General features: G+C 44.7%; 2 protein-coding genes across 5 annotated transcripts in view; one reads left to right on the top strand and one right to left on the bottom strand.

Annotated features, from left to right (window-relative positions):
• Positions 1–2366: 2366 nt before the first annotated feature.
• SDF2 (stromal cell derived factor 2) lies at positions 2367–10504 on the bottom strand. Of its 2 annotated transcripts, XM_057535319.1 has the most exons (4): positions 10110–10249; positions 9665–9825; positions 6211–6407; positions 2367–3288 (listed from the first exon to the last, which is right to left on the bottom strand). In XM_057535319.1, the coding sequence occupies exons 2-4, from the start codon at positions 9771–9773 to the stop codon at positions 3001–3003; spliced, it is 594 nt and encodes a 197-aa protein (XP_057391302.1). In that variant the 5' UTR covers positions 9774–9825; positions 10110–10249; the 3' UTR covers positions 2367–3000. The 2 variants fall into 2 exon arrangements, with proteins under 2 accessions (XP_057391302.1, XP_007183941.1); XM_007183879.3 differs by lacking the exon at positions 9665–9825 and having other exon boundaries at positions 10110–10504.
• Positions 10505–10547: 43 nt separating this feature from the next.
• Positions 10548–25221, top strand: part of SUPT6H (SPT6 homolog, histone chaperone and transcription elongation factor) — a 32644-nt gene continuing 17970 nt past the window's right edge. The window contains exons 1-10 of one of the 3 annotated variants that reach the window (XM_057535316.1): positions 10548–10767; positions 20378–20519; positions 21297–21455; positions 21553–21629; positions 21957–22149; positions 22389–22473; positions 23449–23722; positions 24213–24314; positions 24562–24678; positions 25029–25118. In XM_057535316.1, the coding sequence (XP_057391299.1) occupies positions 20411–20519; positions 21297–21455; positions 21553–21629; positions 21957–22149; positions 22389–22473; positions 23449–23722; positions 24213–24314; positions 24562–24678; positions 25029–25118 (1206 nt within the window). In that variant the 5' untranslated portion in view covers positions 10548–10767; positions 20378–20410. The remainder of the gene's footprint in view (positions 10768–20377; positions 20520–21296; positions 21456–21552; positions 21630–21956; positions 22150–22388; positions 22474–23448; positions 23723–24212; positions 24315–24561; positions 24679–25028; positions 25119–25221) is intronic. The other 2 variants (XM_057535315.1, XM_057535314.1) reach the window with 2 other exon arrangements.

Raw genomic sequence — 25221 nt, 5'->3', positions numbered from 1 at the left:
GTTGGCGCGCGTGCGCCCCGCCCCCCCACAGCCCGCCAGCCAGCCAGCTGTCTCCCTGCCGCGCCCCGCCCGGCGCCCGCGATCCAGCGGGGCCGACCGGCTGCGTGCGCGAAGTGAAGGCGTGGCTCCGGAAGGAGAGCGATGGGGAGCGGCCCTCAAGCGGACTGACACACAGGCCCCGCCCCCGGGCGCACCCTTCGGGACCCGGAAAAGGGGAGCCGGGGGTTTGCCAGTGGCCTGGGCCTGAGCCCGCTCCCTGGCTGGCAGTGGACTTGGCTGGGTCGTTTGGGCCACGGAGAGTTCCACTTTCAAAGCAGTTTCCCGGAGTAGTTATAGAGTCTGCTTGGCCACCTAGGGCTCATGCTGAGGCTACTGCGGAAGTTATACCCTTGGGTCACACGAAGTAGTTATCCTGTCTTATTCGAGTCTTGTCTGAACATCATTAAGAAGGAAACCAAGCGGTAATTACAAGGCCTCAAAAATCCCACCTCATTCCATCCACAAAGGAATGAGTTGCACCATTCTGGACCCTTCATTGCAGTTTTCAGTTTCTACTGTGAAAAGCACAATCTAGGCACTGGGCCAGGGGGTATTACCTAAGTAAAGAATATTGTTCTTGCTCTTCAGCAACAATTTATCTAGGAAGCAAACATAATTATATGAAATAGAGAATTCAGGGCCAACTTTATTTTGCCTATTTCCTTCTCTGTGAAGTCATTGGACAAAGATTCCTTCCAACTCTAGTATAGTGATGTTAATACAGTACAATCTAAAAAAATTCTTTAGCTTCAGATTCTTCGACATACTTATTTCAAAATAAGTACTTCATATCCCTTTGCTCTGACATCCTCATCTCCATAAACATCCTTCAGGATTTCTCTTGGAGACTTTTTTCACTTCTTCAGATAAAGCACCATTTCAACTTTCACCTAGGTTACCCAAAGTTGCTTTTACCCCTCCAACTGGTTTCCTTCCTCATCTAATCCTCTTATTGGTCATTTCACATCTTCCCAAGGGCTCCACCACTGTTTTTTTCAAGTTCGTACTTATCTCTCAGGCGCTATAGTTTCGCCATCCACCTTGTAATCTGCAGCCTCAAGGTATGTTCTGTCTGTGAACCTTCAGAGAAGGCCCAACAACTGAGTAAAAACTCTGACCAAGCCATGAAGGGGTACTTGCAACACAACTCCCTACTCTTGTTCATGTTGTGAAAGCTGATCCCTTTACTCAGCTGTTTCTATCGCTTCCTTTCTTTCTCCCCAGACTGTTACCACCCTATTCCCAACTATCTCAATGTCATGAAATGTTGATTTTATCATTTGTCTACTTCTTTGTGGAGAGCTCTCAAGGGAGCAATGCAACTGAAGTGGAAAGAGAGGGAAGAGGGCAGAGATGGAGCTCAACTAGTTCCTGGTCTCAGCTTACTGAGACGAGCCCTTGTAAAAGAGATCAAGTCTTTTGATGTTACAGGTCACGTCTGGCACAGACCTGGTACCCCCAAATGTTCAACATTAACTCCCTAAAGCAAGTAAGGAAAAAATCCAGAAGTTTCTAAAAATAAAAAGGCCCGCTAGTCACTGAAATTCCAGCAGATGGCAGACACTTCTGTTCACCACTACCATCCTTGGAGGACAGAGAAGCAAATTTCCTGGAACTGCCAAGCAGAGGAAAGGAAGAAGTGAGGTGAGTAGAGGACAAAAGCTTTCTAATCCCCTTTTCAGAGAAAGATATCTACATTTGTCCAAAAAGTATAGTTATCTCCCAAGAACTAAACACAGCTGTACTGCAGTAAAAAGATGGATTCCTGGGCTTCCCTGGTGGCGCAGTGGTTGAGAATCTGCCTGCCAATGCAGGAGACACGGGTTCGAGCCCTGGTCTGGGAAGATCCCACATGCCACGGAGCAAATGGGCCCGTGAGCCACAATTACTGAGCCTGCGCGTCTGGAGCCTGTGCTCCGCAACAAGAGAGGCCGTGATAGTGAGAGGCCCGCGCACAGCGATGAAGAGTGGCCCCCGCTTGCCACAACTAGAGAAAGCCCTCGCACAGAAACGAAGATCCAACACAGCCATTAATAAATAAATAAAGCACACCTAGTATAGTGTAATTAAAAAAAAAATTGTTTCTTTAAAAAAAAAAAAAAAAAGATGGATTCCTGTCTACAAATTATTTACTAGCTTTAAGAATTCAGGCGGTTACTCAACTTTTCTGTTCTGCATTGGTAAAATCGTAGTATATACCCGGTAACATATCTGTGAAGATTAAATGAGGTAATATCTATAATATGGTGCCTAGTATTTAGCAAGCAGTAAATAAATGTTGGTTCCACTTTCCACCCCTACCCTTTTTTCTCAAGTACAGTAACATATCCAAAGTAAAACATTTTATTGTCTATTTATTAAGGGTCTATAGCCATAATTAGTCAAAAATCTAATAAAGATGAGGTGCTGAGGGAGAAATGAAAGTAAAGATAGAAAAAGTGGGATGCATGTAAGGCTTTCAAAAGGGCCCACACCAAAGGTTCCCATCATCTCAAAAGAGTGCTAGCAATGACTCTTAGGACTCAAGGATTAATCAGATTATGAAATAGCGTGCCTAATAAATGACAATACAGTGACTAACAGTGAAATTTTTTTTACCATTCCGGAGAAAGAAAGTGGGAGAAAAGTCACACACATTAATAATCCATGATGCCAAGATTCTGAGGAATAAAAATTTCCCAGCTAGGAGGGATGCCTCCCTCAGTTTTTGTTTTATTAATATGAATAAAAAGCATCTGCTCCTTCACCACTAAGTCTTGTACTCAGAAATAACTGACCCAAGTCTGGGAGAACAACCAATTCAAGTGTGAAGGGCTGAGGCTTCCAAACACAGCTACTGTTTCCTATCATGCATCTTCATCTCAGTGGTGACATGGTCACCTGTGGCAGGGATCCAAAGGGCGAAGGAGCAGCAGATGTCTATGAACACTGTGTGGTGACAGTGGCTCACAGCCTCCAGACTCATAGCTCTGTGTGGTGGCCTTCTGCCTTCAACAACTCACTGGGCTTCATGAAGATACCTTCCATGGCTTTCCAGTAATTGTTCTGGCTTGGCTGGGCCATGCCATGCACCTCTTTTTGCCCACTGATGGGTCGACCATATTGTTCTCCTGTGACAGACAGCAGAACCTCAGTGGAAGAATGCTTGAACCGCACCTCACCATCCCTCACCCAGTAGGGCCCATTACAGAGCACTGTCCAGTCATCCAGATAATCGCCTTCACCTTCCTCACCAAAAGCACTCACTTCCTGGAAGACACAGATAGGTAGTGACATTAGTATGGCTGACACATAGACTTGAAAAGGGGAGGGAGGCAATGGGAAGAAAACTAAGACTATCCAAAAGTGATAAATAAGAGGCTTTCCAGTGTTGTTTAAAAATAAATAAAATAGAATAAAACTGTGGAAAAAAGATAAAAAGACACCAAGGACATGAAATCACTTGCCATAAGATTATGGTCCAAACGTTTACTTTGCAAATATTCCTCTATTTGCCTTATATTTTCTATTATAGTCTTAAAATACTTTACCTCTTGTTATTTGACGTTAAATATTGCTGCCTCATTCCCTTAACTAGACATTAAGTGACGTGGTGAGAAACACAAGTTGGAAAGAGGATGGGCTATGGAAACAGGCAAACCTTGAATGTCAGCTTTGTCCCTTCCTGTGTAACTCCTTTGGGCTTTCATTTTCTCCTCTATAAAATGATGACAATAATACCTTACAAAATAATTGTGAGAATTAAATAAAATAATAAATATTAATTGAGCAGAGTATAGCAGATTCTATCTTCCACTCGTATTCTAATCCCATTCCCCATAAGGCCAAAAATTCAGAGTTTCTATCACAATTTTAAAAGTAACTGATTATTTCAGACATATATAATTTTTTTTAATTGAAGTATAATTGACCTACAACACTATGTTAGTTCCAGGTGCACAACACAGTGACTCAATACATTACAAAACGTATTACAAAATGACCACTACCAGACACATACAATTTAAATATACACTAAGAGCTATAAAATTTTAGATGATAAAAATCAGTTATTTGGAAATAAAGTCTGTAAGACTAAAGGCAAAAGAAACTGCACATAATTAACAATTCTACTACTATACTTGTATACTGGAACTGAACAAGTAAGTAAATGGATGAGAGTGTTAGCAGCCCGGTGTCTCACTGTTAGAGTGGGAATTTACAAATAAGCAAAGGGAGGAGGCTAAAATGGTCTATGTGGCAATGGATTAGAATTGGAGGCATCAGTAAGAACTCATGTTTAACTTAATATAGATATAGATGGTTACATATGTGAACACTTACAATAAATATGAGTATATACACGTACATACATATATTTCTTTGCTCTGTCAGGTGAGAGGGCCTAAAAGAAACAAAACCCCCTAGCAACAAGCTCATGAAAGGCCTAGATCTTGGTTTAAGAATACCCTTTTCCAATAAAAGGAAGCAGGACTCCATAGGGAAATAGCTGATTCTAGGACTGGGGCAAGAAATATACAAGATGAGCCTGGAATATCTTTTACTGCCGGAAAGTAAGGAAGTGTTAAAACACAGCCACACACATACACAATGATGGGAGCAGGTCAAATGGACACGGGAGACAACTGAAAGAGCTCCCAACAGCCAAAGTTGGAAAAATGTGAGCAACATAATGAAGACAGTGGTACTGGATTATAACTCAAAGTATAAAATAAATATCCAGGAGTCCATACCAATGAAAATAAATGACTGAATAAATAGAGAAAAGACAAATCTTCCATGCAGAAGAATTCCAAATAAATTATGTAACTCTTCTACCCTAAAGGAAGAGGAGCATAACTCCCAACTCAAGTATGAGCTGTGCACAGTGACTTCCTTCCAAAGAGTACAGTATGTAAAGGGAAAAAGGGAAAAGAATAACTTTACAAGAGAAACCTGAAAAACACTACTTCAGCCAGGTAATCAATATCAACAATCATAAGATACTATGTACCCTTGATAGACGGGATGAAAATGGCACTTTACCTCTGTGGTCTTCCTGCCCAAAACCTTTATAAATCCAGTCTAATCATAAGAAAAAGATCAGACAAATTCCAACAGAGGATCACCCTATAATATACCTGACTAGCACTCCTCAAAACTATCAAGGTCAGGACTTCCCTGGTGGCACAGTGGTTAGGAATCCGCCTGCCAATGCAGGGGACATGGGTTCAAGTCCTGGTCCAGGAAGATCCAACGTCCCGCGGAGCAACTAAGCTGTGCACCACAACTACTAAGCCTGTGCTCTAGAGCCCGTGAGCCACAACTACTGAGCCTGCGTGCCGCAACTACTAAAGCCTATGCACCTAGAGCCCGTGCTCCGCAACAAGAGAAGCCACCGCAATGAGCAGCCTGCGCACCGCAACGAAGAATAGCCCCCACTCGCCGCAACTAGAGAAAGCATGCATGCAGCAACGAAGACCCAACGCAGCCAAAAATGAATAAATAGATAAATTTATAAAAAATAAACTATCAAGGTCAACAAAAACAAGGAGAATCTGAGAAACTGTCACAGCCAAGAGCAGTCTAAGGAGACAACTAAATGTAATGTGGATGGGATCCTGGAATAGAAAAAAGACAGTAGGTAAAAACTAAGGAAATCAGAATGAACTATAGACTTTAGTTGATAACAATGTATCAGTATTGCTTTATTAACTGTAGCAAATTTACCATACTAATCTTAAGATGTTAATAGGGAAAAATATATACAGAGGAGGAGTGGGAGGGAAGCAGTCATTAAGGGATCCACATCCTTCAAAAGTTCAAGGCTTAAAAAAAATGGCACAATACCTAATTCATTTTCCTAATGTGGTTAGTTGGCATCATAAAAAAATAATAATTTTTATCACAAGTTTGGAAAACACTGGGTATCTTTATTGCAAGATTTATCAAGATAACTTATGATACACTAACATATACCTATTCTCTCTTTCCTCATTTCTTGATTTGATCTAAATGTAGAGTCTCCATTTTGACCAGAAACAACTTCCTTCACACTTATGAGACAGAGGCAATTCTTCAGGTCTGCACAAAAGAGAAGATCTATACCTGGAAGAGAAAGGGCTAAGAACCAAGATATCAAACAACTCAACTGAGTAATGAGCAGCAATGACCCACAGGATGCCACCTCACCTGGTTTCCAGAAAGAGGTGAGGTGAAGTGGTGACTGTGGAGGTTTCGGCCAGTGTTGACATGTGTCAGCCGGATGGGCTGACCACATCTGATGGGGGTTCCCCTCTCACACACTGTGGCCGTCTTCCCCCGTATCCTCCAGTAACTATTGCTGTCATCCACAGAGGTTACACCTGTCACTGACTGCTGCCCACTACCTGCAGTCAAAAAAAAAAAAAAGAAAAAGAAAAAGAAAAGAGGGTGAGCTTAACCTGACCCCTCTCTTTCCTATGGCTAATAATGTGCCCTGTGTCATAAAATAGGTTTGGGGGGCTGGGAAGGAAACCCCATGCTTCATATTTTTTTCTTCTATGATATTAAAATATATATGAAAAACACTAAATGTATTTATATAGTATTAGTTATTATATGATAAACTATGTTTAAGAGTGTACCATATCAGGGCTTCTCTGGTGGCACAGTGGTTAAGAATCCAATCTGCCTGCCAGTGCAGGGGACACGGGTTTGAGCCCTGGTCCAGGAAGATCCCACATGCCATGGAGCAACTAAGCCCGTGCACCACAGCTACTGAGCCTGCACTCTAGAGCCCGCGAGCCACAACTACTGAGCCTGCATGCCACAACTACTGAAGCCCGCGCACCTAGAGCCCGTGCTCCGCAACAAGAGAAGCCACCGCAATGAGAAACCCGCGCACCGCAACGAACAGCAGCCCCCACTCACCGCAACTAGAGAAAGCCCGCGCACAGCAACGAAGACCCAATGCAGCCAAAAATAAATTAATTAAAAACAAAATAAAATGAGACTGGTTTTTGCTGTCAACTTTAATCCAACAAGCCATTACAGCTCTCCAATTCCTGTAAGTGATATATCCAACATATTACAAAAGTTTTTTTCTTAATTTACAATTTCAACATTTTTTTAAAATTTTATTTATTTAGTTATTTGGCTGCATTGGGTCTTTGTTGCTGTGCACGGGCTTTCTCTAGTTGTGGCGAGCTGGGGCTACTCTTTGTTGCAGTGCGCAGGCTTCTCACTGCGGTGGCTTCTCTTGTTACGGAGCACAAGCTCTAGGTGCACGGGCTTCAGTAGTTGTGGCACACGGGCTTAGTTGCTCCGCGGCATGTGGGATCTTCCCGGACCAGGGCTCGAACCCGTGTCCCCTGCATTGGCAGGAGGATTCTTAACCACTCCACCACCAGGGAAGTCCCACAAAAGTATTCTTAAGTCATCTAAATTTGGTTCATACTACTTAAAAATGGTGCGATTTTGCAGGTTAAAAGGTACTAGGTTAAACATGTAGCTACAGGCTTGAAAAAAAGTGGAAATATACAAATAATAATTGCTAACCAGCTAATGTGTACTTGAGCAATTACTGGGTATCAGATACAAACCCAGGCTTTTTACTTGAATATTCTTAATTGATACAATCATCTACTCTCTGAGGTAGCTATTATTATTATTACCCCCATCTTACAGTGGAGTGTTAAAAAGGCTGAATAATATGCCCAAGATCACATAATCTTAAGAGACAATGCAGGGTTTGAACCTAAGTGGACCAACTCTAGAACTCACACTCTTAACCACTCTACCACCTGGCCTCCCACAAAGCTTTATTTTCTGTTAAGTTCCCCCAAATAGGCCACTCATATAAACTCAAGGGATATTCTCTTCCCTAGGCCTCATTCACGACTCAATTCTTTGAAGGCACTCCGTATTTCCCAGACACTTTCCTCAGTCACTCTTGCCTATTGCTCCTAGCTTTCCCTTCAGTCCCCTGGCCCTGCCTGACCACAAACTTTTGATAACACTTCCCTTTTACCACTTAACATAACTGCATTATACCAGTTATCTGGGTGAATGTTTATGACTAAACTACCAGTTTCTCTCTCTTGTTTCTTCTATTCAACTCAATGATTTTGTTATATCTTAAAAAACAAAAGGCTAACCAACCCTCCCTCCTCACTTCTGGTTACTGCCTTACAGTTCTCTTGGTCCTCACTTCCATGCCTCACTAAATCATGGTCTACACTTTCTGTCTCCTACTTTTCACTTTCTATTCAACCCTCCACTTCCTTTCCCATTCTTAAACTTTAGGATTACCCAGAGTTCCATCCCTGGCCCTTATACATTCTTAAATACTGGTTGGGGATCAAGACAAAAGCATTAACAAGTGCTTCAACAAGTTTTTCAAGTGATTCAAATTGACACCAGATTGCAAACCACAGTTCATCCTGGGCAATTTCATTTACTCTCCCCACATCTTCAACCACCACCCAGACAATGATGTTGTACTTAACTCTGTATCTCAGGCTCAGCACAGATCTCTCTTCTGAGCTCCAGACTGAACCTGGTTCTCAAATCTGGATGCCCATCAGAAGCACCTGAAGACATTTTTAAACCTATAGATTCCTACTGGCAGCCTCTCTCCACCCACATTCTGATTCAGTAGATCCAAAATAGGAAACTAGATCAAATCAAAATATAATAAGCCTGACACATAGTAGGTATTCACTGAATGGCCGCTAGGATTATTTTACTTTATTTATTTTTGGCTGCGTTGGGTCTTCGTTGCTGCGTGAGGGCTTTCTCTAGTTGCAGCGAGTGGGGACTACTCTTCGTTGCGGTGTGCGGGATTCTCATTGCGGTGGCTTCTCTTGTTGCGGAGCACGGGCTCTAGGCACGCGGGCTTCAGTAGTTGTGACACATGGGCTCAGCAGTAGTGGCTCATGGGCTCTAGAGCGCAGGCTCAGTAGTTGTGGCGCACGGGCTTAGTTGCTCCGCGGCATGTGGGATCTTCCCGGACCAGGGCTCGAACCCGTGTCCCCTGCATTGGCAGGCGGATTCTTAACCACTGCGCCACCAGGGAAGCCCACCGCTAGGATTATTAAGACGTCCCAACAATGACAATTCAGTTCCTCTCCTAGTCTACCTGGCCAGACAGGTTTTGGGTATCATAAACCACAGATCAGTCTCCATCTAAGAGAACTCCTTCCTCTCTTGGCTAATAGCATCATCAGTTATCTAAGATAGAAATCTAGCAGTCATCTTAGATGTCTCTCATATCTCACTACCTGAACTTTTTTCTCTCCTTTCTATCTGTTTTCGTTTCCTTGTAACTTGCTCACTACTGTATTTCCTGTATCTAGAACAATATTAGACACACAGTAGATTCCTTAAATCTATACTGAATGAATGAATCCACAAATAATTGCTGAATTATAAATGAACCCACAAGCTAAGCATTTTAGTTTCATACGTTAAAAAGCCCTCTAAACAGTTTCCTCTCCAATTCCAGTGAGTGCTTCAGTTCTTCTTTACAAAAAGGATAAGGTCTGAGTGAAAAGAAGCCAAAGGAAAAGAGTTGAAGAGCAAGTGTAAGATGGAAAAGAGCTAGAACAGAGGATTATAATCAAAGAATGAGGTCTTGGAAGACTTCAGAAATAACAGCACTTACTGTAATTTTCTACATGTCTGTCTCTCCTGCACTGAGTAGTACCAGCCTGCAGTAACTGAAAGCAGGCTTTGACCCTGGACAGATGTGGATCGAACCCCATCACTGTCATTCACTAGCTGCCAAGGCTTGAGTATGCGATTTATTTGAGTCTGTTTCCTCACCTGTAAAATGAGGATAATAATAGTCTATGCGTCGTAGGAATGTTATAAGTCTTAAAAAGCAAATATGTAATGTGCCTGGCACGAAGCTCACCACATAGAAACTAAGATTACGATTAAGATGCTTAAGGACCACTCAACTCTCGGACTCTCCGCCTCCAGACCTCAGGAACCTCCCCCGGGCTCCCCTAACCTTCCCAGACCACACCCCTCAGAGTCTCTCTAGGCCCCGCCCCCTGCGGAGCCTACCAGGCCTTCCCAGCCCACCCGAACCCGGGTGGCCGTACCTGACCCGTAGCGCACGTCGTGTGAGTGCAGTCGCACGTTGTGGCGCGTATTGAGCAGCTTCACCACAGAACCGCATGTAACGACAGCCAGATTGGACGATCCCACAGCACTCCACAAACCCCCGAACAACAGCAGCGACACCACAGCCATCCTGTCTGTAACACGGAACCCCTAATCTTCGAAGAAAACTCGGCCCCTCCCCGGAACCGGAAGCCGCGGGTGGAATCACAGAGAGGACGAAAAGGAGCTCTAGTCTGGTCTTTATGGTTCCTTTGGCTAGAGCGGCCTGAGGAACAGGCTAGGTCTGTTTGCTTCCGACCTCATTCAACTTATTCTGTTCCGGGGGCCCTGTGACAGTTGCCTTCCTGACCTGCTTTGGCCAGCTCAGCCCAACTACCCCCATCCCTCCCTCCCCACCCGACCCCCGCCCCCGGCGAAGCCCGTAGACCTGTTTGGGAGAAGAGAGCAAGAACTGGTCCGCCCACTCTCAGTGACAGGGGGCCGGAAGTGACGTAGTACGTTGACGCAGCAGCGGCGGCGGTGGCGGCGGAGGTACTGTGCGGTGGGTCCGTACTATCTTTTCCCAGTCTCGGTTCGAGGACTCCATTTTCCTCGGTGGGGGCTTAGCGCACCGGAGAAGCGGCGGGCCTCAGGCAGGTAAAGTTTGGACTGGAAAGCGTGTTCCTCGAATGGGTCAGGTGGGGAGCCAGGCTCCTAGGGCCTGGTCCCGTAAGGGACGAGGCACTGGGGAGCCGTATGCGGGAAGAAGGGGGCCGCCGGCCTGCCCTGCTGTATGAGAGAGAAGGAGGAAGAAAGCGGGGTAGTTGCTCGGAGTCTCAAGGCTTTTCCCAACCCTCTGCCACCCAGAACCCATGAATTGGGTGGCCTGTTGTGTCAACAGGCTTCCTGGGATGCCGTCCTTCTCTCGCAGCTTCTGAAAACTGGGCCGCGCGATAGGGTTTGGAATGGAAGGGACCTGGGGCTTCCGAGTCAGGATCAGGTGATCGAATTGTTTGTCCTGGGGATGTGAAACCTACGGAGCTTCCAGCAACTCGGCCATCAGGCTAGAGGGCGATGCCAAATTCCGTCTTTTTCCATATTGTTGAGTAATATAATTAGAACTTTTTGTAAATGACTACATTCATCAGACGCTTACCACACACATCAGAATGGGCTATTAAGACAAAAACTTTATTTTCTTCCAGTTTCTGCCTTTCTCTCCAGGGACTCCCTTGAACCAGCTGGAGCGATTCATTTCCCGTGTTTGTTACAAGTACTGATACTTATTTTTGTTTTAGAGGAGGCCTCAGCTCTCTTAAAATACTTCACTGTAATATCAGAAGTAGCAAGGGAGTATTAAGTTACACTGCTGTTGTTAATGAACATGGAGAGTGTAAAGAATTTTGAATATGATTTCTTGGGACAAAAAAAGCTTAGTTCGATGTTTTTTAGTTTAACTGTTTATATGAAAGTTACTGATTTTTAAGTCTTATGTATTGATTACAAAAGCATGACTGCTCCCCCATCAACTGTGAATTTAGAGCCCTTTTGCATGACTTGTGTTCCTCCAGCCAGTACAAGTCTGAAACATCTGAAAGCTTATTTAGTTGGTTTGGGCGGCTACTAGATCAGATTAGCATGGTATTGCTACTCCGGAAGAGGTTTAAATCTCATCCTGGGATTAATCACATCAGGAAGTGGTGCAGTCACATCTTACAGTTGAATTTCCTTCAGAGTTTAATCCTGGGTTTTCGGCATGCTTCCTTCAGATGACCTAGTCCTGTGGCTTTAATAACCATCTGAAAGTTGGCAACTCCCGAGTTTAAATCTCTAGCCCAGCCTTCTCTCCTCTATGTTTAAGAATCACACAAAATGCCTATTTAACAGCTCCATTTGGATGTCTCTTAGACATCCCAAACCTGACATAAGAAAAAGAAAATTTTGGTTTTTCCCATCATCCCAAACCTGGTCTTCCCTACATTACTAAGTGGTACTCTCATCCACATGCTTACCAAAGCCAGACCTCTGAAAATCATCTTGGATTCTTTTTTACTATCCATCCCCCCACCCCCCCGCCAGGTCTTTCATTAAGTCCTGTCATTTCTACCTCCAAAATATATTTCAAATCTCTCTTCTATTCTCCATCTCCACTGCTGCTACTCTGTTCCAAGCCACCAGCATCTTTTGCCCAAGCTACCACAATAGTATCTTCAGTTTTCTCTGCTTCCACCCAGAACCCCTCCCAGTCCATTTTCCACATTAGCAGGATCAGGTCAGATCAGATCATGTCATTTTCTTTTCCAGTGGCTTTCCGTGGCCTTCGCAGCCTGACTTGAGCAAGCCCCTTCTCCCTCTCGCATTCCGCTGCCTTCACCATTCTTTGGTCACACTGGCCATAGGATATTGCCTACCATATGCCAAGTTCTTGCCCACCTTTTCAGCCAGGAACCTCCTCCCCTGGCTCTGCGTACCACAGCCTGCCCATTCTTGACCTCTTGGCCTAAACTAACCCTCTCAAAGGTGAGGGTGTTTACTTCCTTCCTAGCACTTACAGCAAGCTTTATTTTATTTGTTTGTGGTTTGTCTCCTGGCAAACTACAGAATACAGGTATCCTAGGGGCAGGGAGTTTGTCTTGTATGTGCCTGGCGTGTAGTAGGCACTCATTAAATAAATATTTATTTAATTAACAAGTAAATTAATTAAGTCAGTTCTTGGTTTAAAACCTGTAGGGGCTTCCCAGCACCTTTCAGATAGAACCCAAAATCCTTAAGTTGTCCTATCAAGATCCTTGTGGCCTCACCTCTCACTCATCATGAACCCTCTCTCCAGTCAAACTGACCCTCACTGTTCCTGCTACAGCATATTCTGGGCCTTGCGCTGGGAGCACTTTTCTCCAACAACACCGCTTCTCGAACCATCTCCAAAGAAGCCAACTCCTCCACTTAGTTAATTCCGCCTCACTGAGGTCTTTATTTAAAGTCACTTTCTCAAAAGCAGGTTAGAATCCTCTATTACAGGCTCCCATGGTACTTTTGCCATCAGTTTTTTTTCTTTTAACATTTATTTAATAAATTTTTTTAAATTTTATTTATTTTATTTTTGGCTGCGTTGGGACTTTGTTGCTGTGCGCGGGCTTTTCTCTAGTTGTGGCAAGCACAGGCTTCTAATTGTGGTGGCTTCTCTTGTTGCAGAGCACAGGCTCTAGGCACGCACGGGCTCAGTAGCTGTGGCTCGGGGACTCTAGAGCGCAGGCTCAGTAGTTGTGGTGCACGGGCTTAATTGCTCCATGGTATGTGGGATCTTCCTGGACCAGGGCTTGAACCCGTGTCCCCTGCATTGGCAGGCAGATTCTTAACCACTGCACCAGGGAAGCCCATGCCATCAATTCTTTAAAGACCTTCTGTACTTCTAGATTAGGGGTTCCTAAACTAAGAAATTAGGCCACTCCCATTCATTTACATACTGTCTATGTCTGCTTTTGTACTACAATGGCAGATCAGCCCCTCTGTGCTAGAGCAGGAACTGTCTGCTCCCCCAGTGTGTATTGCACAAGGCTCAGTAACTTGCAGGGATACTGAATCTGGTTACATATTTTAGTTGTTCCTGCTCCTCGTTTGCCCTTTCTTTGTCCCCCAAGGAAATATGGAAAGAAAAGAAAAAACTAATATTTTTACATTACTTATTATGTTAACCATTATTAACAATAGTGCTTTTTATGCCCAGGCATTGAAAAGATTCTTGAAAAGATTCTAATACTGTTATTTCTTATAAATACGGTATGCATGTTAAAATGGTTATAGGCAGAATTAACATTTTCTGTATTCTAACATCTTGATGTGATTAGGATTTTTCATGACAGAGTTCTGAATCCCAAATTTAAAAGAACTTGTCTTGAGTGGACTCTGAATACTTTTGTTTATTAAACTCTTAGGTTTTTGTATTCCAAGTTGGGTAGTCATTTGTGAACACCTTTGGAGTAGTCCTAGGCTCTTGCTCATCAAATGCAGAATGTCTTATAGTTTAAACTCCACACCAGACTTCTAGGGCTATTCTCCAGATCACTAGGCCCTGTCAGACCTCTAAGCCTTTGCTCATGTTGCCTTTTTCCAGACTATCTTCTTAACTCCTCTCAACTCAGGCATCACCTTTTCTGAGGCATTCTCTGACCTCTGTCTTAATATTGCTTTCATAGTTCTCGTATATAACTACCATGAAACATTTATTGTGCTCTGTCATAACTTTATTTATATATTTATTTATTTATTTATTTATGGCTGTGTTGGGTCTTCGTTGCAGCACGCAGGCTTTCTCTAGTTGCGGCGAGCGGGGGCTGCTCTTCATGTGGTGTGTGGGCTTCTCATTGTGGTGGCTTGTCTTGTTGCAGAGCACCAGCTCTAGGTGTGCGGGCTTCAGTAGTTGTGGTGCACGGGCTCAGTAGTTGTGGCTCGCAGGCTCTAGAGCACAGCCTCAGTAGTTGTGGCGCACGGGCTTAGTTGCTCCGCGGCATGTGGGATCTTTCCGGACCAGGGCTCGAACCTGTGTCCCCTGCATTGGCAGGTGGATTCTTAACCACTGCACCACCAGGGAAGCCCCTGTCATAACTTCATTTACAAGTTTTTTGTGAGATGAATATGAACACTAGGGTCAAAAGCATGTTTTACTTATTTTTATATACCCAAGTCCCAGCACAGAGCTTTACCCTAAAAAAACAAAACTGTAAACGTTAATTGAAGCTGCCAGTGGGGGGAATTAACAGACATCTCTTTTTGCTCTGGTCTCCTTTTAATTGCCTCCTACATCATCTTGTTCAAAGGGAGGGACTGTGGAGGGCCTCCCCTGTGGCAATCTGATCCCAGCTCCGTTCCTCTTCCAGAGAATGTCATGGTAACCGCCAGCCTGTCCCTTTGAGCCACATCTTGTACTGCAGCTGTGCTTCCGCCTGGAGAAACCTTCTCCTTTCACCACCCGACTCCCCTTCTGGATCTATTTCAGTAGCAAATTTAACTTACAATCTGAATATGGGGAAAATTCAAGAGCATAAGTCCTAAATACAAAATCCAAATGACATCAGACTCAGATATCATATATTAATGATAATCACCTACTAATACATAGTGTTTTTGATCTGGAATAGTTGCTGTTTGCCAACCTCAGCCTGCAGTGCTGCTGCAGCACCCTCTGCACACCTAGCTCCCCCAAATTGCAGCAAATCAGGATTGCGTCTGGCACAAGCTATTTTAACTAGAAGTCTTGGCAGTGAGTTAGATCGGAGGCATTCCCCGGCTATAGCACAGCATGTACTTCATTGCTAACCTAGGAAATGGGAGGAAAGCTGCATGCAGCACAGAGCACCAGCTGCCTGCAAAACAGAATAAAGCTGTGCTTTCATCAGGTAGGCTGTCTGTTTCTCTCTGCTAAGTAGGCTGTAGGGCATCTGGTCTGGAGGAGCTGGCATTTAGTGTGAAGATGTTGAGGCCTTACAAGACTGAATTTGTGGGTCTGATAGGCTAATTAAAGCAAGCTATCTGTGGGGGCTGCTGTACCCAAATCTATTTTTAATGACTCAGTTCAGGGCTGAAAGAGAGCAGTATTAAAATTAGAGCACCACATTTAATCGGCAGAAGTTTTAGATACTCACTTTTGGCTGTACTCAGGCTGAATGACCTTAAGGATACAGATCTTGGGGGGGAAAGGGCATCAGTCTAACCCAAGGCTTCCTGTATCACCACCCTGTGGGACCTATACAATGGTGTAGTATAGTGGCTCTCAAACTTTTTGATCTCAGGACCCCTTTATACTCTTAAAGATAATTTAAGATTCCAAAGACATTTTGTTAATGTGAGTTACATCTATTGATGTTTATGAGATTTATACATATAGATGTTAACCAGATTAGAAATTAAAATTAATTTCTTTTTTTTTTTTAAATACATTTTTTTTAAATTTTATTTATTTATTTATTTATTTACTTATTATTTATGTATGTATTTATTTATGGCTGTGTTGGGTCTTCGTTTCTGTGCGAGGGCTTTCTCCAGTTGTGGCAAGCGGGGGCCACTCTTCATCGCGGCGCACGGGCCTCTCACCGTCGCGGCCTCTCTTGTTGCGGAGCACAGGCTCCAGACGCGCAGGCTCAGCAATTGTGGCTCACGGGCCTAGTCGCTCCGTGGCATGTGGGATCTTCCCAGACCAGGGCTCGAACCCGTGTCCCCTGCATTGGCAGGCAGACTCTCAACCACTGCGCCACCAGGGAAGCCCTAAAATTAATTTCTAAACTAAATTAATAATGACTAAAATAGATGAATGTTAATTCATTTTAACATAATAATAAGCCTGTTTGCAATATACAAGTATATCAAATCAACACATTATAGACCTTAACCTTACACAATGTTATATGCCAATCACAGTTGACCCTTGGATAACACAGGGTTGATGTGCTGACCCACCTCTCTTCCCCTCACAATCTGCATACGGTTATCTCTGCCTCAAAAACAAAGGAATTGATGAATGACTCACCCAAGGGCAGGAAGCTGAAACAGTTTGGATAGAATCAAAACTCAAACCCTGATTCTTTTGATTCCACATATTGTGATCTCTAATCAAACACAAACGGTTTCCCACATTTAATTTAAAGATCTGTAAAATGAAAATACAGATACTACTATATTTGCTGGGTAAAAAATCCACATATAAGTGGACCCACGCAGTTCAAACCCATGTTGTTCAGGGGTCAATTGTACATGAATAAAGCTGAGAAAAAAAGTAAGCCCACTACATTTTAGCATAAATAACACGTTTTATGAAAAACAAGTATAATCTTCAAAACAAAAAATGTAGTAAGAAGAGTGACGTTGTTTGGGGGTTTTTTTGGTTTTGGTTTTGGGGGTTTTTTTGGTTTGTTTTGGGGTTTGGGTTTTTGGAGGGGGGTTTGTTTTGGTTTTGGGTTTGGGTTTTTTTGTTTTGTTTTGTTTTTGGCAAATCCTTTTAATGTCTGCCTTAACAGAGGAATGCTGGATTCTCCTACCTGCTTCTGCATTCAGTCTGTTGTGATACTACATGTCGTATAACCTCTGGAAAACTCCATTGTACACTCATGAGAGAAAGGGGGTGATCCCTGGACCACACTTTGAGAACTACTGATGTGATAGAAACAACTGTTTCTGTGGAGTCAGACAGACCTTAACTCAGATCTCACCTCTTGCAGTTGACAGTTGTGTCGCCTTGAACAAGTGACTTCATCTCTGAGTCTATTTCCTCCTTTGCTGAATGGAGAGAGAAGTGTGCTGTAACTCCTAGGACATTGTAGGGGTTAATAGGTGATTTATTAAGTGTCTGGAACTTGGTAGGTGTGCAACAAATATTCCTCAGGGCACATTTTTTTTAATTGCTTAAAGTACCCAGGAAAGGCCTATATTAATTTTGGTTCAGTTTTGTGGGTTTGTTCATTTTCCAGTTCTCTTCCTGTGTCTGCTCTACATAATATGTCAAAATACATAAAATTATTCTAAGGTCCTTATTTGGCCCTCTACTAGACATCAACTCCTTGAGAACATACAGTCCTGTTTCTCTTCAAATCCCCAGCTCCTAGCAGAGTGTTTGTACTTGGTAGGCATTCAGTACAGTTTGAAAAGAATGGCATCTGAAACCTCAGCCTAATATTGAACATAAGACCATAGCATTGACCCTCCCTTTCCACCAGAACTTAGTACCTTCAGTTTTATTTCCCTGAGCTCAGTTAATCTTAATTGGTTATGGTATCAGTTGATATCAGTAAGGGTAATTTTCAGGAGAATTAGAGCCACAGAACTTAAGCCTCCTTCTAGAGCTTAGACCACTTGAGGTAGCCATTAGCCACCCTCCTCTCTCTCCAGTTCCACTGCCATCTTTAACTGGGAAGACATGAAACAATAAGTAATCTATTTAACAGATACTTAGTAGTTTCTATTTTGTATAGAGCACCTAGTGGGGAACAGCTTATCTGGTACAGAATAAAGTACCATGTAATGCCTCTTATATTGCCGTTTATGTTCTCATGGTTTTTATTAGCCCTTCAATTGGATATCGTCTTTGACTTCCGGAAGCTTATAGTCTAAGTGGAGAAAATGGACATATGCAGTGGACCGTAATTCAGGACAGGGTGAGGAGTGGTGCTGAGTTGATCAGCAGCCAGCTTCAGGATTCCAGAATGGAATTAACATTGATGCTATGATTTGTGTGATCAGTGCTGTGGGGTTTTTTTGTTTTGTTTTTTATATTTTTGGCTGCGTGGGGTCTTCGTTGCTGCGTGCGGGCTTTCTCTAGTTGCGGTGAGCGGGGGCTACTCTTCGTTGCGGTGCGCGGGCTTCTCATTGCAGTGGCTTCTCTGCGGAGCACGGGCTCTAGGCATGCGGGCTTCAGTAGTTTTGGCACATGGGCTTAGTAATTGTGGCTCATGGGCTCTAGAGCGCAGGCTCGGTAGCTGTGGTGCACAGGCTTAGTTGCTCCGCGGCATGTGGAATCTTCCCGGACCAGGGCTCAAACCGTGTCCCCTGCATTGGCAGGCAGATTCTTTTTTTTTTTTCTTTTATTTATTTACTTATTTATTTATGACTGTGTTGAGTCTTAGTTTCTGTGCGAGGGCTTTCTCTAGTTGCGGCAAGTGGGGACCACTCTTCATCGCGGTGCGCGGGCCTCTCACCATCGCGGCCTCTCTTGTTGCGGAGCACAGGCTCCAGACGCGCAGGCTCAGTAATTGTGGCTCACGGGCCCAGTTGCTCCGTGGCATGTGGGATCTTCCCAGACCAGGGCTCGAACCCGTGTCCCCTGCATTGGCAGGCAGATTCTCAACCACTGCGCCACCAGGGAAGCCCGGCAGGCAGATTCTTAACCACTGTGCCACCAGGGAAGTCCCAGTGCTGTGTTTTTTGTTTTTTGTTTTTTTTTTTTAATTTTATTTATTTATTTATTTATTTATTTATTTATTTATTTATGGCTGTGTTGGATCTTCGTTTCTATGCGAGGGCTTTCTCTAGTTGCGGCAAGTGGGGGCCACTCTTCATCGCGGTGCGCGGGCCTCTTATTATCGCGGCCTCTCTTGTTGCGGAGCACAGGCTCCAGACGCGCAGGCTCAGCAACTGTGGCTCACGGGCCTAGTCACTCCGTGGCATGTGGGATCTTCCCAGACCAGAGCTCGAACACCGTGTCCCCTGCATTAGCAGGCAGATTCTCAACCGCTGCGCCACCAGGGAAGCCCCAGTGCTGTGTTTTAAAGCCCAGGAAACTCCATGTCATGGTACTGTGGTTCTCCACTGAGTCATTTCCAGACTTTGGATGCATCTGACAGCAGGAAAGTAGAAGACAAAGTTGGGATTGGTTGGTACAAAATTACAGAATGCTGAGGAAAATTATGCCCAGGATTCGAATTTAAACTCAGTTACCATTTTTTGAAATAGTAGACTATGTTCTTTCTCCTATGTCATGTAATATTCTTAACTACCCTGCGAGGTAGGTGGTGCTGTTGCCATTTTCCAGATGAAGAAATTGATATTCAGGCACATTCAATAATATGCTTAAGTTTATATACCTAGTAGATGGTGGGGCCAGGATTTGACCTCTACTCTTAGGCCCAGCAGTTTTTGTATTTAACTATGTTGCATTTAATTTGTAGGCCATGGAAGTCTCTTTCAAAGTGTTTTTTGTATTTTTGGTTTTTTGGTTTTTGTTTTGCTGGGGAGGTAAATGGTCACAATAGAGTTGTGGTTCTGATGTTTCTGAAGAGGCCCCTTCTCTACCCAAATGCTCCCAACCACTACTCACACAAGTGGGCTGAGATGAAACGTTGTTTAATCTGTGGAAAAGGATTTTCCTTTTGATAATGTATATGAAAGTTCCTGTCATTAAGTTGGCATTTAATTATTGTTTCCCAAACTTATGAGTGAGTCATATAATCTCACTACACCGTATCCCTACCTATATGATTATTCCTACACTAATTTCTTCGTCTGCCTATTTCTGTCCCCAAATGATAAGTGCGATAAAACTCTTTGGACAAGCAAGATGTTATATACAGAGCAGTCCAGTATGATTGCTTTTTTAAAGGTACACATGAGAGGGGCAATTGTGAGAGGAATGGATAATGGAAGAGATGGAGCCATCTGATTCTTACTCTCTCCTCCCAGGTCGAAATGATTGGGCAGATCAGTGGCACCTAGCTGAATGGTTTTTGTGGAAATGTTTAAAGGTCCTCTGTCTCATTTTTTATCCCCAACTCCTTTCCTTCCCTAGTCGTCTTCAGGCAGGCCGTGAGAAGCTGCAGCAATGTCTGATTTTGTGGAAAGCGAGGCTGAGGAGTCAGAGGAAGAGTACAATGATGAAGGCGAGGTGGTGCCCCGGGTCACCAAGAAATTTGTAGAAGAGGAGGATGACGGTGAGGAAGCCCCAGCCTCAAGCTTCTCCCCAGTATTGCTAAGCTTTGGATAGTTGGATTCTTGCTGATGAGAGGCTCAGGCTGAGCACAGAAGTTATCACACATGAGGTACCAGCTTGAGAATTTTCAGTCATTCATAGAAAATATTTACTGAGCATCTGTCTGCTGTATGCCAGGCACTGTGCCTAGAACTAGGAATACAACATAAAGTCCCAGCTATCGTAGAGTTTACATTAGTGGGAGGGGACAGACAGTAAACCAATAAATAAATACATAGGTAATGTTTCGCTCTTTTAGAGACTTAGCACTGTTGGTATTTATGTACCCAGTTTCCAAGTTCTCTGTCCAAATCCAACCATTAGGATCATCAGCAGAGTGGAACCATGAAATGGCTTTAGAAAGGAAAATGCAAGCTTCATGAAAAGCATTATGGATGAAGGAAGGAATATAGCTACTGAGTTTATAAACTGAGAGGAAAACAAAGGTTACTTACTGGTGGCTGTAAAGCCTCTAGTAATGATTTTGACGAGCCAAAGTAATTAGGAAGCTCATCTTGCCTAAATTCAGATGGTGAATGTGGAAAAGAGATATTCCTTTCCAAAAGCTGCTCTAAGTCAGCGGTCACGTTTTTTGTATCTTTAGATGAGGCAGAAGAGTTAACATGGCATCCAGGTCATTAGGTTCAGAGCAGATGAGAAATAACAGTTAAGCAGGTGGCCCTGCCCCAGCCCCAGCCTATTTCCCAAACTGCATGCCTCAAACATGCATGTTTTCCAGATGAGGAGGAGGAGGAGGAGAACCTAGATGATCAGGATGAACAAGGAAACCTGAAAGGCTTTATCAATGACGATGACGATGAAGATGAAGGGGAGGAGGATGAGGGTAGTGACTCTGGTGATTCAGAAGATGATGTTGGCCACAAGAAGAGAAAACGCAGTGAGTAGCCTCTCCTCAGGTCAGGTGAGGCTGGGGTGGAAGTCATAGTGGAGAAGGGGCCTGCCCATCACCATGGGCAACACTCTGTCTTCTCTAGCATCTTTTGACGACCGCTTGGAGGATGATGATTTTGATCTCATTGAGGAGAATTTGGGTGTCAAAGTCAAAAGAGGAGTAAGTGCCCTTTTTGTCTCTGTCCTTGGGGGTGAAGGAAGAAGCCCTTGAAATTCAGTGACTCTGGGGGGAGGAGGCACATCCAGAACAATTTGGGGAATGTCAGCGAGGAGAAAGTGGCTCAGTATCATTGTGCTGTGGAGCCAGTTCTGGGTGCCTGTTAAAGGCTTGTCAAAGTTTCACGGGTGGGCCTTGGGACGTACTTGATGTGTTCTTTCCCATCTCCTTTGGCAGTATAGCTGGGGTGGGAAAATAAGAGAGACTGGAGAGCAGGGATCCTTATGCCAGTTCCCTCAGACCCTGACAAGGCAGGTTTTCCGCCCCTAGCAAAAATACCGACGTGTCAAAAAAATGTCAGATGATGAGGACGATGACGAAGAGGAATATGGCAAGGAGGAACATGAAAAAGAAGCTATTGCAGAGGAGATCTTTCAGGATGGGGAAGGGGAAGAAGGGCAGGAGGCCGTGGAGGCCCCGATGGCTCCTCCAGAGGAGGAGGAAGAAGATGATGAAGAGTCAGGTATGTGGCATTAGGCAGGGAAGCCAGTTTGTGGCGGGGTGTTGGGATTTCCTACCCTGAAGAATAGAATGGGAGACCATTGTTCAGCTACTGGCCCCCAGCATTTGACACAAAGAAGTTCCTTTTCAGGAGCCTGTCTCCTCTTCTCCTCACCGACCACTCCTACAGTAGGAACTAAAGCCATTCAGTCCTGGCTCATCCCCTGCCTCTGGGCACTAACCCTTCCCTTCCCTCTCCAGACATTGACGACTTCATTGTGGATGACGATGGACAACCACTGAAAAAACCTAAGTGGCGGAAAAAGCTTCCTGGATACACTGATGCGTGAGTGGGGTCTGGTGCGAGGTGGTGATAAGGGCATCTGAGTGGACCCGGGCAGGAAGGAGGAGGTCAGAGGCCTCTGCTAAAAATGGAACAGTCAGCTCTCAGCCATTTTGCTTCCCTGCCTCTAATACCCTTTACCAGGCAGTGATGTCAGACTGCTTCTAGAAGCTCTGATAGCTCTCTCAGCATTCAAGGGCCGTGGTGGGATGAGGGTGGAGGCACACACAGGCAAGGATCCAGCCTCTCTCTTCCACCTGCAGCTCCATGTTCATTTGTTTATTTATTAGTCTTCTAAATATAATTTTGTTAGAAGAAAGCTTTTGCTCTGAGGGAATACTGTAATGTCTTAGCAGAAGATGGATCAGCTGAGCGTGATATGAACCCATGTGCCCTGTTGCTGTTTGATCCTTGTCACTGGCACATGCCAAAGATGGGCTTTTTTTTTTTAAAGATCATTCATAGTTACTTTTTTTTTTTTTTTTAATTTATTTCTTTATTTATTTTTGGGTGTGTTGGGTCTTCGTTTCTGTGCGAGGGCTTTCTCCAGTTGCGGCAAGCGGGGGCCGCTCTTCATCGCGGTGCGCGGGCCTCTCACTATCGTAGCCTCTCTTGTTGCGGAGCACAGGCTCCAGACGCGCAGGCTCAGCAATTGTGGCTCACGGGCCCAGTTGCTCCGAGGCATGTGGGATCTTCCCAGACCAGGGCTCGAACCCGTGTCCCCTGCATTGGCAGGCGGACTCTCAACCACTGCGCCACCAGGGAAGCCCAAAGATGGGCTTTTTAATCTCAATAAATAATAGTTTCCCCAGAAATGTCCCCCAACTAAGCCTTTCCTCCGCAGTGAATATGCTTTTTTTGTTTACATTTCTCTTAACCTTTTTAGTCCCCTTGGGGTAGGTACAGGATCTCTGCAGGGGCTGCGTTTGTCTCCTCTCACCGGAATCTGGGCCACCTGCCTTTTGCTCTCACCCACAGGGCCCTGCAAGAAGCCCAGGAGATTTTTGGTGTGGACTTTGACTATGACGAATTTGAGAAATATAATGAGTATGATGAAGAACTGGAGGAAGAGTATGAGTATGAGGACGATGAGGCTGAGGGCGAGATCCGAGTGCGCCCCAAGAAGACCACCAAGAAACGTGTGAGCCGCAGGAGCATCTTCGAGATGTATGAGCCCAGTGAGCTAGAAAGCAGCCACCTCACAGATCAGGACAATGAAATCCGAGCTACTGACCTGCCTGAGAGGTTCCAGGTAAGGAAGCACCAGTGTCTGTCCTGCTGAACTGTCATCAACTGCCCTGAGCCTCCTTGGTACAAGAGTTATAGCAGAGAAACAATCTAGCAACAATCTAACAACAATGGTATATAGGGGGACTTCCCTGGCAGTCCACTGGTTAAGACTCCATGCTTCCACTGCAGGGGGCGCGGGTTCAATCCCTCGGTGGGGCAGCGCAGCCAAAAAAAACAAAAAATGGTATACAGGAAGTCGGCTTTGAACCCCATCTGACCAGGCGTACAGGAAGTCTAGCTCAACATAGACTCTCCGGTGGCTTATGGTTCCTGATGTGGCACTCATTCTTGAGTAAATACACGACATGCCTACTTCTTGCCAGACAACACTCTTCCGGGTACTGGAAACGTGTGCCTCTGGAGCCCACGTTTTTGTCCAGAAGTAGTGCATGTTTTTGCTACGTGAGATACAAGATAAAGTCAGTCTCATGGTGATGCCTTATCCCCTGCAGCTCCGTTCCATCTCCGTCAAGGGGGCTGAAGATGATGAACTGGAAGAAGAGGCTGACTGGATCTACAGGAATGCCTTTGCCACACCAACCATTTCTCTGCAGGTACCCAAAAAAAGATGCTATATTTTGACATGAACCAGAAGCTACTTCATTAGGATGAGGAGCTGCTTCTCCCCTGCCCCAGACATCTGTGGGCCTAGTATAGAACAGCATGTGTGTGCGGGTATGTGAGGGAGATTTTTCTAGATTTAATCTGAGAAGGTCATCCTGTGACAAGAAGCAGTTTTGTGTGTGGTAAGACAGAGCAAGTAATGGTGTCGTTGCTGTTTCTTTTTTCTTCTGACTGTAGGAAAGCTGTGATTACCTAGACCGAGGGCAGCCAACCAGCAGCTTCAGTCGAAAAGGGCCCAGCACAATTCAGAAGATTAAAGAGGCCCTGGGCTTCATGCGAAATCAGCATTTTGAGGTAGCACCTCAAGCTCTAGTGGCCCACTGGTTAGAACTTCAACTGGGGGTGATGGAAAAGGTGGCTGCCTAAGTCAGGTGGGGAGCCCCCTTCTGTCCACAGCAGTGGTCCCTTGACTCAAGAAGCGTGAGGACCATAGACTCTAGTGATCAAGAGAAGAGTGCTACCCCATATGCAGCATTGTCTTCCCCTGTTGGGGGCGGTGGGGGAGAGCATGTGTCCTGGATGGGCCTGTGAGGGAGGCCAAGCTTCCTACTGTTGAATTTCCTGGAGCTGTTTATTCCTCTAACAAAGGGGGGTCCTTGCAGATATTTCCTCTCTGGCTGACTGCCACCTCCTTGCCCCTCTAGGTGCCTTTCATTGCTTTCTACCGGAAGGAGTATGTGGAGCCTGAGTTGCATATCAATGACCTGTGGAGGGTGTGGCAGTGGGATGAAAAGGTAATATAGGGATCCATGCCCCTCAAGGGGTTGAGGGCTGGACTGGGTACCACCACTACTGGGACCCAAGTTCTGTACATATCAGGTGGCAGCCCAGACCCTG

The sequence above is a fragment of the Balaenoptera acutorostrata genome, chromosome 20 (genome assembly GCF_949987535.1).
Source record: "Balaenoptera acutorostrata chromosome 20, mBalAcu1.1, whole genome shotgun sequence".
NCBI lineage: Eukaryota > Metazoa > Chordata > Mammalia > Artiodactyla > Balaenopteridae > Balaenoptera > Balaenoptera acutorostrata.
Note: the sequence above shows the minus strand (reverse complement) of the source record. Positions and strands in the feature narration are given on the sequence as shown.

Coding starts and splice junctions, on each gene's coding strand:
- SDF2 (XM_007183879.3), bottom strand. CDS start 10,260: ATGGCTGTGGTGTCGCTGCTGTTGTTCGGGGGTTTGTGGAGTGCTGTG. Junction 6,408..10,109: donor CGACGTGCGCTACGGGTCAG/GTACGGCCACCC, acceptor TTTTGACTGCAG/GTAGTGGGCAGCAGTCAGTG. Junction 3,289..6,210: donor CACCTCTTTCTGGAAACCAG/GTGAGGTGGCAT, acceptor TGTGTCTTCCAG/GAAGTGAGTGCTTTTGGTGA.